This window comes from Harmonia axyridis, chromosome 3 (genome assembly GCF_914767665.1).
Source record: "Harmonia axyridis chromosome 3, icHarAxyr1.1, whole genome shotgun sequence".
NCBI classification, from domain to species: domain Eukaryota; kingdom Metazoa; phylum Arthropoda; class Insecta; order Coleoptera; family Coccinellidae; genus Harmonia; species Harmonia axyridis.
In genome coordinates this window covers 33013734-33028088 of record NC_059503.1, presented here as the reverse complement: position 1 = coordinate 33028088, position 14355 = coordinate 33013734, and the positions used below count along the sequence as shown (strand labels likewise).

Below are 14355 nucleotides of genomic sequence, written 5' to 3'. Positions count from 1 at the left end.
TTTTATAAACTCTGAAACACAGAACCAATTTTAGCACTACGAAACTGCCAGGTGTCGACGAAATAAAGGTCACTTTCAAACTGCCATAAAATGACAGGTAATTGGGATAGACCTCTAGGTTGCAGATTCTGAAATATTGATTCTTTCTCTAAAAAAAACCATCTACTCCGATTTTCTGAATCGAAAATTTACTTGTGTGAACTTTTGGCCAGCTTTTTGGGATTTGGCCCCACTGTGCGATGTCTATAATTTTCAAATTTTGAGTCGGAAATGTTCTCAAACGTTAAGGTTCGACTAAGGTGTTCGGCAATACTATCCGAGAACGGAAGAATTTTTTTGTCACATGACCATAGATCTTACAGATTCACCAAGATTTATCTGAAATAAAAGAACGAACAGAGCATCTGCCGTTCTGTGCTAGTGCTATTCGTTACTACACATATAGGTACCCAAAGTTTTATTTTGAAACCAATCGCATTGATAATTCAACAAGGTAGGTAGGTATTCAAATTTTTCAATACAAAACAATGATGGAATGTCGATCTTTAAAAACGAAAGGGGATAGCTTGAAACATCTTAGACAGATAAAATCCATAGACAAGTAGTACCCCAGACCTAGAAGATCCGGGACTATTAGAGAAACTATAAATAAAACATTTTATTGCCCCATAGGTACTCTTATTTTTGTATTTCAAGCTTGATCAACAAAAGCTACATGTGTAGAAATTCAAAGTACCAACTAAGATTTAATTCAGTCAGCAACAACAGGAAGGAATAACGACAAATTTAATTAACATAATAAAAACATCAAAGGTGCCGCATTATACTCATAAATATCCTGATGTCGCGTAATCCCTTCTTAGTGGTGTTTACGAATTATTGACGCTAAAAAACATATTCAGTCATCAGGCTTGTCAGCGTTCGCTTTGCTAAATGTTGCCGAATTTTATTGTAACTTGGGGCGGCTTCTGGATTATTTTTCTTTTCAATTCCCCAATAATCAGAATGTTCATTCCTCAGAATGAATTGCAAATATTCAAGAAACGATTTTATTTCACCATTTCCAGTTTTTTATTTCATACCACTTTCCATTATATGTATAATATTTTTCATTTTATATCAAATTAACTAATGCTGGGCGTGGGCGCATACGAAAGCCCGAAATAAGTGTCTACGCTAAGCGCTTTTCCTTGAGGTATGTCCATTATAATTTTCTTTTTTTTAAACAATGGTTCATCCGATTGGAGGAATGAATTAAATAATTTTTTTTTAAGTTCAACGAATTTCACATTGGTTTTTTTTTTATTATATTCAATAATCTCAAACATTTTTTCATCGAGAATGTCTTCATTGTTTCATAATGTTTCATCCACATCACCCGCTTGTTTTATTCAATCATACATATTAAAGAAAAAAAAACGAAATGTCCGAGCGTTTTATGAAGTCGAAAATCAGCAGAAGAATCTGAAACCTCAATCCAATTCATATATTTCATTATTTATTCATTAGAATTCAGTCGGCTCATAATAAAAATTCAAAACTGCAAGGGTGCCGACTTGTATTGTTCAAGATGGGTCTCGGCCTAGGGTGGCAGTTTGGCTAGCGACGGCTCACACTGTGAGTATCGAATGGAAAAAACAAGACACTTGAAAGTGTCAAGATAGCAGCCTAATGGAAAGATTGTCCCCGGTTAATTGTTCTGAATTTTTCTTATGTTGTAGAATATGAGCTCGTGAACAAGAAAATTATGGGTTCCAACTAGATCCCATGACAAGTTTTTGAGATAAAGGATGTCGAATTTGTAAAATGGCATTTCTTTAAAGTAACATTTTTCGTAGGGAAACATCTTTAATGACACACTTTTGCGCATCAAATATTGCTTACCCATAAGGTATTAATTTTAGACTGGTTTTCAATAAAAATTAAATTGTTGAATAAATTGTATCTCCTGTGTATCTCAAAAACTACTCGAACTAAGAGTAATCACAAAAAATTGGAAAATTCCACAGACGATTTTTTCGATTACAGAGCGAATTATGAACTAAAGATTGGTAATGTGCTGTAAATAAAATACAAAAGCTATTAATGACTCTTTATTCTGCATACTATGTATATATATATTTTCAAGACATTTATTTATATTGTCTTGTCATGAACAGTATACATTCAAAATTAGTGGGCATTTATGCAGCATCAAATAACAAATATCATATAACAATTATCAAATATTATTATTGAATAGTAAAGAGTTATAAACGAAAAAAAAATTGGGTATCATTTCCAATATCCTTTGAATTTACAAACCGTTCTTGAGATTGCTTTTCACCTATCCAAGTGTCAGCTGTTGTACCCAAAAAAAAAAAACGAAGAACTTGAAGATTCGCTGGCATCAGTTTTTCTTCTTTTGAAGTAGTTTTCCAAAGAAGTTTGCTTACACATAAGATTTTGATTAGTTTTGAGACTATGCAACACACATTAAAAGTTAAAGACGGGTTATAATAAAGAATATAATAGAAAGATTTCACGCAATCCAACCCAAACTAATCAACAGAATATACTAAAACCATTGACTATCTTTATGAGTGAAAATGTTGGGCCAGTAAGTAATGGAATCCAAAATACCGACAAGACGATTCTTTGCCACAAAGGGATAATCAGATATAATATTATATTATTCATTTATTTTAGGCTCCTAAAAAAATTGGAGAAATTGCTATCAGGGGTGCTACCGATTCAATTCGAGTAGTTCGGAGCTTTTACTTCTGGATCTCATTGATTTTTACGCGATTGTTTATAATCAATTTGGCATTTATAGCCCATATGATTGTGTCGATGACAGTCGGATCAAATCTAGCCCCTTCGATATAACCTGGTTGATGAATTCGTGGATTAAATTTTTGCACAATTAAATTATTAATAGTTGTGACTTATAATGGATATTTCTTCAGGGGGGATACATCCCCCCCTTGGATACATCACTTGGATAAATAACGCTAATATAGCCATGACGTCAAAAGTTTAGCATAATTCAGAAAACATGGTTCATATAGTCATCTACTATACGGTTCTAGATCTAAGAGCAATCTTTTTATTTTGGTTATAAATGGATTTTTTCAGTCAAACCAAGTCGATGTTTAGGAGAGTGTAGTCAATGGATCTGGTTTCATACTAGTGTTTAAATCTTTGTTAATTCCCAATTTATTCCTGTTTTTTTAATAAAAATTGTAGAAACATCAAGCAAGCAAGACCATGTAAAAATTCTTTCCTCTTTGAAAAGTCCTATGCATCTTCTTCTTCAGCTCTCTTTCATCCAGTGTCGGACATAGGCCTCTTCCAGTTTTTTCCATTCATCTCTGTCTTTAGCTGTTCTCATCCATTGCTTGCCGGCTACATCGACTATGTCATCTATCCATCTTTTTCTCGGTCTTCCTATGCTTCTTTTCGCCTCTCGAGGTCTCCAAAACGTCACTTTGTGTGACCATCTCTCCACACTCTGCCTTGTTACATGTGTCACCCACTGCCACTTAAGTTTCACTATTCTACTCATGATTTCAGTTACTCTCGTCTTTTTGGTATTTTGGAATTCTGTCCCTCAAGCTTATACCCAGCATAATCCTTTCCATGGCCCTTGAGTTACTGAAAAGTCCTCTGCATGACTGTCTGAAATCCATCCTAATATGATTCTCAGAACCTTTTTTTGGATAACAAAAATGCTTCCTACAGTTGTGCCCACTGCCCAAAATATCAGACTCATGACAGATTCGAAATTGGCATGGTATATCATTCTTAATGTATGCTCATTTAAGTATCTTGCAGTTATTCTAATTGCATAGCAAAACTTATTCAGTTTACCAGAAACAAATTCTATATGTTGGCTCCAGTGTAGAAAGCTGTCCAGTATAATGCCCAATAACTTCGTATGATGAATTATTTCTAAGTATTGTTTTTCCTACTGTGACTTGTACTAAAAATCACCATTTTGTTTTATCCTCATTTAGGATATGCTTATTCTGTTCAAACCAATTTTTTCGCCTTTGTGTTTCAAGACAAATCCATCTCTGAATATTAATTTTTTTTTTCTTTGATATTTTTATATTTTTTCTTCACATGGCGCGATATTTAACGTTCGAGAAATATTAAACTATAATGTTAAATTTGCTATTTTTTTGCATTATTGTTATTTGATGTTGCATAAATGCATACCTAGATCTTCTCATAACCAACTTAATTCTGAAAAGTGAAATAATACCGGCTTCAAATACTGATTGCATTTTGAAGGTTCTTCTTAACTCTGTCCCCAATATTTGTTGTAATTAATAGTTAAAATCTGATAAACTACATCATTTGAGTTGATGTGAAGTAATTGACGTCTGTTCAGTTTTTTTAGAATTTAAATTGATTCTCCCATCATTCCAGCTTGAAATCACTGGAATATAATTTGATTCCTCTGTCCTATAAACAAGTGTTTCACCAACAACATTGAAATTTTCTTTGTACCATCAATGTAGCACCATAGCGTGCTACCATACCCTGTTGCATGACATTCACCATGGATAAATAAGCTTGATGCCATTTACAGTTCATTTGAGCCAAATTTCTGCAAGAAGATGCTACATTTATAATTGACCTCCATTTTGCCAAACTAAGTTGGGAAATAAAACCATTTTACAGTGGCAGCATTGTATAGATATTATAGTAGGATAACTTCCTTCAAATTCGATTTGAATTTTCGTCAGCACCATTTAAGATGGAGTAGCATTATTAGCCACAAATACACCCATCAAAGCAAACTTTCGGAAATGTTATGAAATGTTCAGAAATTACCTACTAAATTATAATTTCAGATTGAAGCAGGTTTTGTTCAGTATAGCTATTTGGTAGTAGGTCCAAGGTAATGATAACTACGAAACTAGAAAGTATTTTCGACCAGAAATGAATTAGAATTACGTTATCTAGCTAGTTTTTTTTTTGTTTTGTATTCACATGAACTGTTAATTTTTTTATGGGTTTATAGGTTCAACCTCAACCCTTCTTAAAGTTGAAATAAATAAATGAACTAGACAATAATTAGTGATAACAAAAATTGGAGAAGAAGAAAAAGCAGTAACACAGTTACATACAAGTTATTGTAAATACATATTTCATCAATTTTTAAGTATATTATATAGCTAATTTTTTAGGAAAGTATCCACGATAAGATACAATTCTTGGTCAAGAGTGCTGTGGAAAAATTAGTGTGGATTTACTGTGATTACAAATAGTGCTTAGCTTGTACCATATCACTAACATTTGTTTACATACTTTGAATCTGGGAACTACATATGTTACAAGAAAAGCGCTTCTTGTAACCACAGAAAATCAATTCTAATTTCTCCACAGCACTCTTGACCGCAAAGTTAAATGAACGCTCGTTATTTTATTTTCATTGTCATAGTTAATTTCAATGAATTCTATTTCTAACTATGGGTATCCAGTTGAATGGTATTTTTAAATTGAAAATTAAAGATTCTAGTTGCTCTATATCTAGATATCTATCTATCTATCTAGATAAGGGTTATAATACAGATATTTGAAGAATACCTACATAGGAAATCATATGTATTCTACGATAAAATGAAACCCGGAAAAATTTAATTTTATTCAAATGTAGTCAATTGAATACTAAGTGACATACATAACATAAAATTTTATACATATTTTTCAAGCTTAAAAATATAAGAATCCCAAGCAATTTCAACAATTCAAAAGAGTAGGTACCTAATCCTGATGCTTGGACACATGATTAAAAGCAAAGGGATCCAAAGAATAATCGAGCGTTCGATTATTCCGAGGAATACCGAAATTAGCAGGTTTCATCTACCGAAATTACCATTTATGAAGAAGAATATTCTGGTATTGCGGCTTCATATCTGAGAAGTACTAGAATCAGCAGCAGATGAATTATGAAACAAAATTCCTTATACTGGGCCTTTATCATTTAGACTTGAGCAATATTTGGCTTGAGAATTATTTTCGTGAAACAACCGTTGTCCTACTATATTATCTTTATACAATGCTGACAGCATTTGATGAACAAATATAAGATGCATTTTCATCTCTAATCCAGTTGTCTAAAACATGGTAGATCACAAAAAATCTAGACAATACAATTTTTCACTGAACAAATCGAATCACTTCCTCATCTAAATATAAAGTACATTACACAATTATTACAATAATAATCATGCTGTCTATAATTTCTAGATTTTGAGTAGGGAATGGTCTCCAAGTTTCGATATACTGATCAATAATTGGTTCTCAATATATAAGGCCGAAATTTTGTTGTTCTGCTGATTTCAAAACGACAGATTCGATCAAAATGAAAATATATTGCATTTAGATGTGAAATAATTTTAAGCTTAATCAAATAGCGTATTCGACTGGCTGCACCAGTTCGAATTAATTCGAACTAATTATGTCATTTAGCACTACAAGAATTCAAATTAATTCGCACTGGTGAAGTCAGATGAATACGCTAAAAATGTCATGTTGATTGCTTCACCAGAACCAGAGAAAATTGAAGAATATTGACAAAAATTTACCCAATTTTTTCGTGGACATAAAATCGATCAAATTGAGATTGGTTTGTGGAAACAATTTCAAACTTAGTGCAAAATCCGTTTGTACCGTATGGGTAAGTCAGCAGACGAGATTTGCAGGCTCTGTGAATCGGAAGTAGAAACGGCTGAACACTTGATATGCAAGTGTCCAGAGCTGGCTGGCCTAAGAACCATTCACATGGGCAAGCCGGTCCTGGATACCAGAGAGGTAATGGCCAAGGCCCCTAGGGAGGTTGTCAATTTTATTAACGTCGTTGACGACCTCCCTGGGTTTCTATGAATGAGTAGGGTAGTGAACAAAAGATCTGCATGGTCGCAGTTCCCGGAAGGCTTACCGAAGCAAAACGACCTCAGTTCAAATAATAATAATAATAGTGCAAAATCCAAATCTGATCACATCATCAGAACCATCGAAAATTCAAAGATAATATTGGAAAAGAAATACCCAATATTTTCGTGAAAACAGATCCAATTGGGAAGAGATTTTGCGTGTAATGTGTATATTAAGAATAACAATTTTAAAGTTTATGCAAAAGTTTGTGTTGTTAGCGTCATCAGTACATTAGAAAATTCAAGTAAAATATCGAAAAAAAAAACTAATATTTCAGAGACAATAGATTCCAATGAGTAGATATTTGGCTAGTAAATATAAAATAAGTACGATTTATGCAAAATTTCGTGTTGATCAAGTATTGGAATCATAAAAAAAGCAAAATATCTAAAATAAATAAGGAAAGGATTGACGCTCAATTCTCAAGCTTTTGAGCGCTCGTCCTTATTTCACGTCAATGCTTTCCTCATTTTTTAATCTGTCCTTGAGTATTCTGCCTTACTTCAACTTAAAGCTTAATAATTTCTGTAGAACTTTATACTTTATGACCTTACTTATAGCGTGGGTAATTTAGCAGATATTTTAAAATTTATATTCAGCTACAACTACAATTCAAACATTTTAGAAGTGTTGGATCTCAGCACCTATGGAGTTACAATTACTCACAAATTATACCAAATGTGACAATTTAATTCAAAGATGTTTCAATAAACTGAAACATCTTTAGGTGAAAAACTGAAAAGTGCAAGAATTTTGAGGTTTTTCAAGGACCATATTGTTTAGCACAATTTTTTTGGAGCTGTAAATTTCAAGTAAAAAAATTACCCAAATAAAATAAAACCAAATTTAGTTTTATACTATTGGACATTTCCAGTTGGTGTCACAGCAAAATTTGTAAAATTTCGTGAGAGCAAACGGGACCTGTCGTCCATTTATTCAATAGATAAATTGTTTTATCGAAATCTTTTGAATTATAACAAAGCATCAGAGCATATGGATTGACTGGAAATATCTAATTGGTTTGTACCATAATAATAAACCCAAAAATCCCATTTTATGGATTTTTTGCAACCTAACATGGTTTCTAAATCTACGGTGATCGCCCTATTTATTCTTTTTTTATACAAGCATTTGAACAGGTACTTACCTATGCAAAAAACTAAAAATCACTTTGAGATATTCAATTTCCCTAGTGATAGCGAGTTGTCTAAAATATGCTGAAATTAAGTTTATATCAAATTCTAAAGGTTCTGCTTCTGATGCTAACCAAGTTTTTAAAGCCTCCTTTAGTTCTTCCCAACTAAGACCTTCGAACAATGATTTATTCTTCATATTTTTAGAATACTCTACAAAAAAAAATTGCATTTGAAATTTGATTTGAAATGAAATGGGAGATATTTGTAAAATGAAATGATAGGGATATATTATGTAAGTATGGTTTGCTTTTTTTATACTGTTATGTAAGTATGTATATATATATTTACTTTTTACAATCTGAACTTGAGGTGCCTGGAAATCATGCTCTCCTTTTTTTTGACTTTTTATTTGAGAAATAATAGTGCCTTGGTTGAGATTATACTCATTCATGATTTCAATACGTAAATCTTCTGGTAGTTCATTAAGTACTTCTAGATCAATGTTATTATTTTTTCGACCATTTTCACCCTGAAATATTCTTGGTACCTAATAAGTCTGAAATTCAGATAATAAAGTCTTACCTTGAGGGGAATTCCCATGTTTTTTAAATATCTATCTAATATTGGAGATGGATTGATTTTAGGTTTTGTTTTTGTTTTACTTCCTGGTGGTCTACCTCTTTTTGATTTAGAATCTTTGTTTTTTTTTAAATTGTCATATATTTCTTGAGGCGATTTATTTTGATTTTCTGAAGAAAATTTTATTGATTTGGATCCAACTTGTGAATTTTTTTCTATAGAAGTTTTGATAGCACTAGCAGAAGTAATTTCAAACATTTTTCCATTTTCTGTCATGTCTGAAAATTTTTATATTATTATTTCAAAGAATGGTGATCCATTTTTCTTGTTTTTTTATACCTTTGATCACTTCTGTTTTAACAGATGCTTGATTCAAAAAGTTTTTCATTACAGAATTTGTGGGAGCTATCTTTTCCAATTTAGATAACTGTATCCCCACACCCCTCAAATCAACATAAGGGATATCAAACTTATCATAGAGTTGTTTGACCTCTTTAAAAATAGTTTTAGCATCGGTTATATCGGTTGTTGTACTTTTGCTGAGACTGTCACATATTCCATGTCCCAAGAATTTTGCTGTTTCCTATTAAAAACAATTTCACTGAATTTCGAAAACTTTTTACGTACCTATTTTTTTTTGTTGCAGTGTTTCATTTGCATATTGAAATTTTCTATAAGATTGAGAAAAACATAAACTTACCACTGGTGCATTGGCTGCTCTTATCATTAGTTTTAATGTCAGGCATTTGGCTCTCATTGAAATATCACTAAGCCTCTTGAACACTTCTTGGGAAAGACTTTGTAAGAAATTATAACATTCTTCTTGTGTTTTGAAGCGAATACCATAGTTTATTTCAGCTGAAACTGACTTTCGTTCATGATTGAAATTCAATGGTTTTCTGTCAATTCCTTTGGCTTGTTCTAGAAGAGTCTCCCCAACTTTTTGCCCTAATTCTGATTGGAGAAGAACCAAAGAAGTAACCTAAGAAATTACCTTAAGTCATTTCAAATCAAAGAGTAGATGCTGACTTTTCTAGAAGTTTATTTAGTGCATCCTACCCAATACGACAGTTTAAAATTTTTAATTTTCTATGAAATTATTTATTTCTTTAATTACCTGGACATCTCCACATGTGTTCAGACCTAAACTCTTCAATTTACCCAATGTAGCCCTTCCAACCCCAGGAAGATCACTTAGCGAAACTTCTGAGAAATAAGTCTCGACATCATTCACTTCCAGGTAGAATTGGCCATTGGGTTTGGCCTTTTTAGTAGCCAATCTAGCTTGTAATTTGTTGGCCCCAAAACCAGTAGAGCAAGGACACTCTGTTTTATTAAATATTTCAGATCTTATATGTGTTGCAAATTGTTCCACTGTTAAACCTGTATCATTTAATAATTTGGTAATATCAACATACATTTCATCGCAGCTGACTGCTTCAATGTCTAAAGTGTAATTTGCTATAGTCTCATATAGGGTAGATGCTACTTCTTTGTAATCCTGGAATATCAAATAAAATATGGTTTATTTTCAGAGAAGATTAATTAATCATTTATGCACCTGAAAGTCATACTGTATAGTTTTAAGTTCTGGACATAGTTTAACAGCAGATCCGAGGAACATTCCGTTTTTTATACCATATTTTCTGGCCTCATAACTACAGCAGGCAATTTCAGACATTGAGGAATGACTGTCTAAATTTGAAATTTTCTCCACAATATTTTCAGGAGCCCTTTCAAGGTTCATAGCTATTTCTATTGATCTTCCAGGCATATTGGATGAAATCTGACTGTTTCGAGCATGTGTAACAGCAACAGGTTTCCCTCTTAATTCTGGCCTTTTCCTCAAACCAACAGAGACAAAAAAACAGTCCATATCTATATGCATCACAACTGCAGAATAGTGTCTCTTATTATCGGGATTACCTTGAAGAAAAAATTTATCATTTTCTTGCATTTTTAATAAAATTTTATGTTGGACACCTTTAAGACACATTTATATACCTTTTGATAAAAGTTGTTCTTTTCCCAAAAATTTTCCATTAGATTTTTTTCGCATTTGTGTTACAAGTTGTTTGAATTCGGCCCCCATGGTAGCAATAAGATGCAGCCTGGAATTATTGTAAAATTCCTCTAAAAAATCTGGATCTGAAGCTGTTTTAGATATTCTACTTTTTACATCATCAATAGTGGCAAGTTCAGTAACTTTTTTATTGATCAAATCAGAAGAAACTATGGAATCATTTTCTCCATTAATATCACCCTTATTCACTGTAGGTCGAGTGTTCACAATTCTTTCATATTCACCACCATAATTTTCCTGTTGTTTTTTCAACTCTTGGAGTACAGGAAAATTAAGGCTTGGTTGGACCTTACTTTGGTTGGAGAAGAGTAGATATCTTCTATAATCTGCTAGTTTATTTGAATTAATACTATCTGTAATCCAAGATGCTTTAACTATAGGTGTACTACCCAAATTTTTTGTTTTAGCATAAGCTAAATTTGATGCTATTATATGTGTTGTGCTGGACATTTGATAACCATGATATATACCCCCATGTTCTGCCATAAGTTTCTTCAATTCCGTTGCATTGGGGTTAGTTAGGCCATTTACAAATATTGCAACTCCTTCAAATATTCTCGATTTCAATTTGGTAGTTGCTGCTGTTTGCATATATTGTTCTACTAGTTTAGATTTCTTAGCCTCAAAATAACCTCCCTATGAATAATAACATTAATCTATAATATTCTAAATAAAATATTTGTCAACAACATACAAAATCCCCAAAACCCATAGCTTCATCCTCTTCATTTTTGGGCTTCCTTTTTCTTCCTTCAATAATCCGTTCACACATTTTGAATAAAATATTTGACTTCAAAAGAGACGATAATGGGAATAATTATCGTCTTTTTTGAATGTATTCTTCTAAAATAATCATATATGATATTCTTCTCAAATAAATATTCCATACATTTTATAAATTGAAATAAAATAGAATTGGTCAGGACATAATTCCCAAATTATTCCTAAGATACTGTTCTTTAGGATAAAAAACTTTTAGTTTGTACTTGTACCTTATAGGTTAAAAACAAAAATTAGATCTACGATTCTTTAAACTCTAGTTTATAAATTTTATAGACATCTTTGGTTTGGTTATGATATCAGCTTAGAATATTAATATCTATATTCTAAGGATATCAGAGTAATAATAATATTACTCTATGGTTAGGATGTATTTTCCATAGACAGTGGCATACACAAGGAGGAATCCGAATAAGGGGGATTTATTCCCCCCTAATAGAAATATCCATTTTAAGTTTGTCGTCCTTATTTTCATACGGGCTATAAATGCCAAATTGATGATGAAAAATCGCTAAAAAATTAATGAGTAAAAGCACCAAACTACTCGAATTGAATCGGTGGCATCCCAGATAGTAATTTCTCTAATTTTTTAGGGTTGAAATGAATAAATAATATTAATTATACCTTTGGATTCCATTACTTATTGGGTTAAAATTTCCTCCCATACATTAGTGTATTCTGTTGATTAGTTTAAGCTATATGACGTGAAATTATAATGTTTATTATATTTCGTATTTCACTTTTAATGTGTTCCTGTTACATGATCTCAAAACTAGTCGGAATATTATTATGATAAAGCAAACTTCTTCAAAAGGAAAATTGATGCAAGCGACTCTTCAAGTTTTTCGCTTTTTAATAAAACAACTGACACTTCGACAGGTGATAATCAATCTCAAGTGTGTGTAAATTCAAAGGACATTGAAAACGAATAAAAAATTTTTTTTTAATGTATAACTATAATCAAACTTGATTTTTGTACTTTTCGTTTGTCAAATACATCGTTTCCTTCAATAACTCATAAGAAAGTACAGAATATTATAATGTTTAATAAATTTGATTCCTTTTAATAACATAAAGAACAGAATAAACATAGGAGTGCAATGAAATTTAAATAAGATTTATAATTTAATTATAACTGAAAAATTTAGTAATATGGCAACTACTTTGTTATTATGAAATAGGTTCAATATAAAATGAAAGACTATCAAGTCCAATGGAAACATGTAGAATTTATAATTTTGTAATATGGGAAATATGTAAAATGTAATTTATATTTATAGAAAAATGCAAAAATATATTAAACTACTAGATTTATGTACACCGAATTTCAAAATGAATAATATAATTAAATTAAGAGCTCATTTTTCATTTAATTTATGAACATTCCATAGTTGCCCATGAATTTGAATTTTCATTGAATGATGGAGTATCAGACTGGGATATTATCTCTGGTTCAGGTGAAGAACATCTTACATCTGACATTGCAGAGTCTGTTGCTTGTGCTTGTTCTGGCGTAGAATCTTCCCAATTCACTTTAAACCGTGTAACTCTAGGTTCAGAAGCAAGAATATTTCTAGTTACCTGAAGAATATAAATTAACATTGAAAAGGGATCTTAGAATATAGTCCTCAGATCTTATCAAAATATAATTCAAATATTTCAACAACAAAAAATTACCTTATCAAACTGAGGGGGACTTGGAGCATTTTCTCTTAGTTCAGGATCTGTATATTCGTTATTGATGAAATAGCCTACTCTGATGAATTCTTGGGATTTATATGAACAGGTGAGTAATACTACTGTTACACCTAGAGCATCATTTTCTGGAATTCTAGAAACATTTGGCGGGTCAGCCTGAAATAATTGACGAAAAATAAGAAATACATGTCATTGGAATCATTTTCAATAATAACATTAGGACAAATGTCAAGCAATTATTCTCCCTACCTGAAATACAAACATATGTTTACCCTCTGGAATAGGGCCCACATAAACTGAATCTAATATTTGATCATATTCCTCACTTTCTGCAGATCCGACATATATCATTTTCCATTCTAAGTCTGAAAAAAAATCATCAAAACAGAAATATCAAAATAAAAGATGTTACCTTCTTTGAGTTCTTCTATGCATTCAAAGGTAATTTCAAATTGAAAAGGATTTAAAAAAGGGCTTGGGTTGTCCATCACAGTTATGTTACACAGTTGAACTTTTGCCATTTTTTATAGCTGTAGAAAAAATATCACACTACACAGAGATTGGTCTTTATTCTCAAAGTGAATAGGTATTAGTTCGGTAGAGGAACACTTGTTAAAATTAAATCCTTTATTTAGACAAAAGGTAATTTGATCTTGTATTTCTTACAGAGATAAACTTTCTTATGAAAAAATTTTCCAATAACCCCCTATCACGAACTAACCGACTAGAAAATCATAGAATTTAGGCGCCAAACAATAGTTTGACACAAGCATCACAGAAACATTGACATATATTTTAGAATTTAGGTGAAAATGGGACGCGTGATCTACTAAAATTTTCGCTGTGGTGAATTTTCCATAGCCAAAGACTTTAGAACTCTAGAAACATTGAAGTGCATACTGCCTCTTGCAATAGTTTGAGATTTCTAGGAATACTGATATAACCACTGATTATTTTTATTAGGATAATTCAGGTGACGCGAACTCTGGATTGTCCTTACTTCCTTTTCCTATCGTAAGTGGCGCAATATCGTCAGTTAAGTAATAAAATCTACTATCTACCGGTTTAAATAATAGTATATTTTACAACAAGTTGCAGAATGGGCTCCCATTCCAACACGAATGCGAAATTCGAAAACGAGCGACGAAG

At 31.8% G+C, this 14355-nt stretch overlaps 2 protein-coding genes across 4 annotated transcripts; both read right to left on the bottom strand.

The window, feature by feature from the left end:
• Positions 1–2080: 2080 nt before the first annotated feature.
• LOC123675895 (DNA repair protein REV1) lies at positions 2081–11733 on the bottom strand. 3 transcript variants are annotated; one of them, XR_006746827.1, is made up of 11 exons: positions 11423–11733; positions 10650–11364; positions 10207–10571; positions 9763–10146; positions 9346–9627; positions 8985–9228; positions 8649–8923; positions 8415–8595; positions 8198–8276; positions 8078–8137; positions 4517–4597 (listed from the first exon to the last, which is right to left on the bottom strand). XR_006746827.1 is itself a non-coding variant. In XM_045611452.1 (10 exons), the coding sequence occupies exons 1-10, from the start codon at positions 11498–11500 to the stop codon at positions 4468–4470; spliced, it is 2853 nt and encodes a 950-aa protein (XP_045467408.1). In that variant the 5' UTR covers positions 11501–11733; the 3' UTR covers positions 2081–4467. The 3 variants fall into 3 exon arrangements, 1 of the variants encoding a protein (XP_045467408.1); XR_006746826.1 differs by having other exon boundaries at positions 4527–4597; positions 8078–8147; XM_045611452.1 differs by having other exon boundaries at positions 2081–4597; positions 8078–8276.
• Positions 11734–12620: 887 nt separating this feature from the next.
• Positions 12621–13951, bottom strand: LOC123675894 (histone chaperone asf1). Its single transcript, XM_045611451.1, has 4 exons — positions 13619–13951; positions 13456–13571; positions 13186–13362; positions 12621–13089 (listed from the first exon to the last, which is right to left on the bottom strand). Exons 1-4 carry the CDS (start codon positions 13725–13727, stop codon positions 12883–12885), a joined length of 609 nt encoding a protein of 202 aa, XP_045467407.1. The 5' UTR covers positions 13728–13951; the 3' UTR covers positions 12621–12882.
• Positions 13952–14355: the final 404 nt, after the last annotated feature.

What these genes read in the sequence shown, in the direction of transcription:
- LOC123675895 (XM_045611452.1), bottom strand. Translation starts at nt 11,500, where the DNA reads ATGTGTGAACGGATTATTGAAGGAAGAAAAAGGAAGCCCAAAAATGAA. An exon ending in AGAACAACTTTTATCAAAAG is followed by an intron (nt 10,572 to 10,649) that starts GTATATAAATGT and finishes TTTTTCTTCAAG; the next exon opens with GTAATCCCGATAATAAGAGA. An exon ending in CTATACAGTATGACTTTCAG is followed by an intron (nt 10,147 to 10,206) that starts GTGCATAAATGA and finishes TTGATATTCCAG; the next exon opens with GATTACAAAGAAGTAGCATC.
- LOC123675894 (XM_045611451.1), bottom strand. Translation starts at nt 13,727, where the DNA reads ATGGCAAAAGTTCAACTGTGTAACATAACTGTGATGGACAACCCAAGC. An exon ending in CATAGAAGAACTCAAAGAAG is followed by an intron (nt 13,572 to 13,618) that starts GTAACATCTTTT and finishes ATTTTTTTTCAG; the next exon opens with ACTTAGAATGGAAAATGATA. An exon ending in AACATATGTTTGTATTTCAG is followed by an intron (nt 13,363 to 13,455) that starts GTAGGGAGAATA and finishes CAATTATTTCAG; the next exon opens with GCTGACCCGCCAAATGTTTC.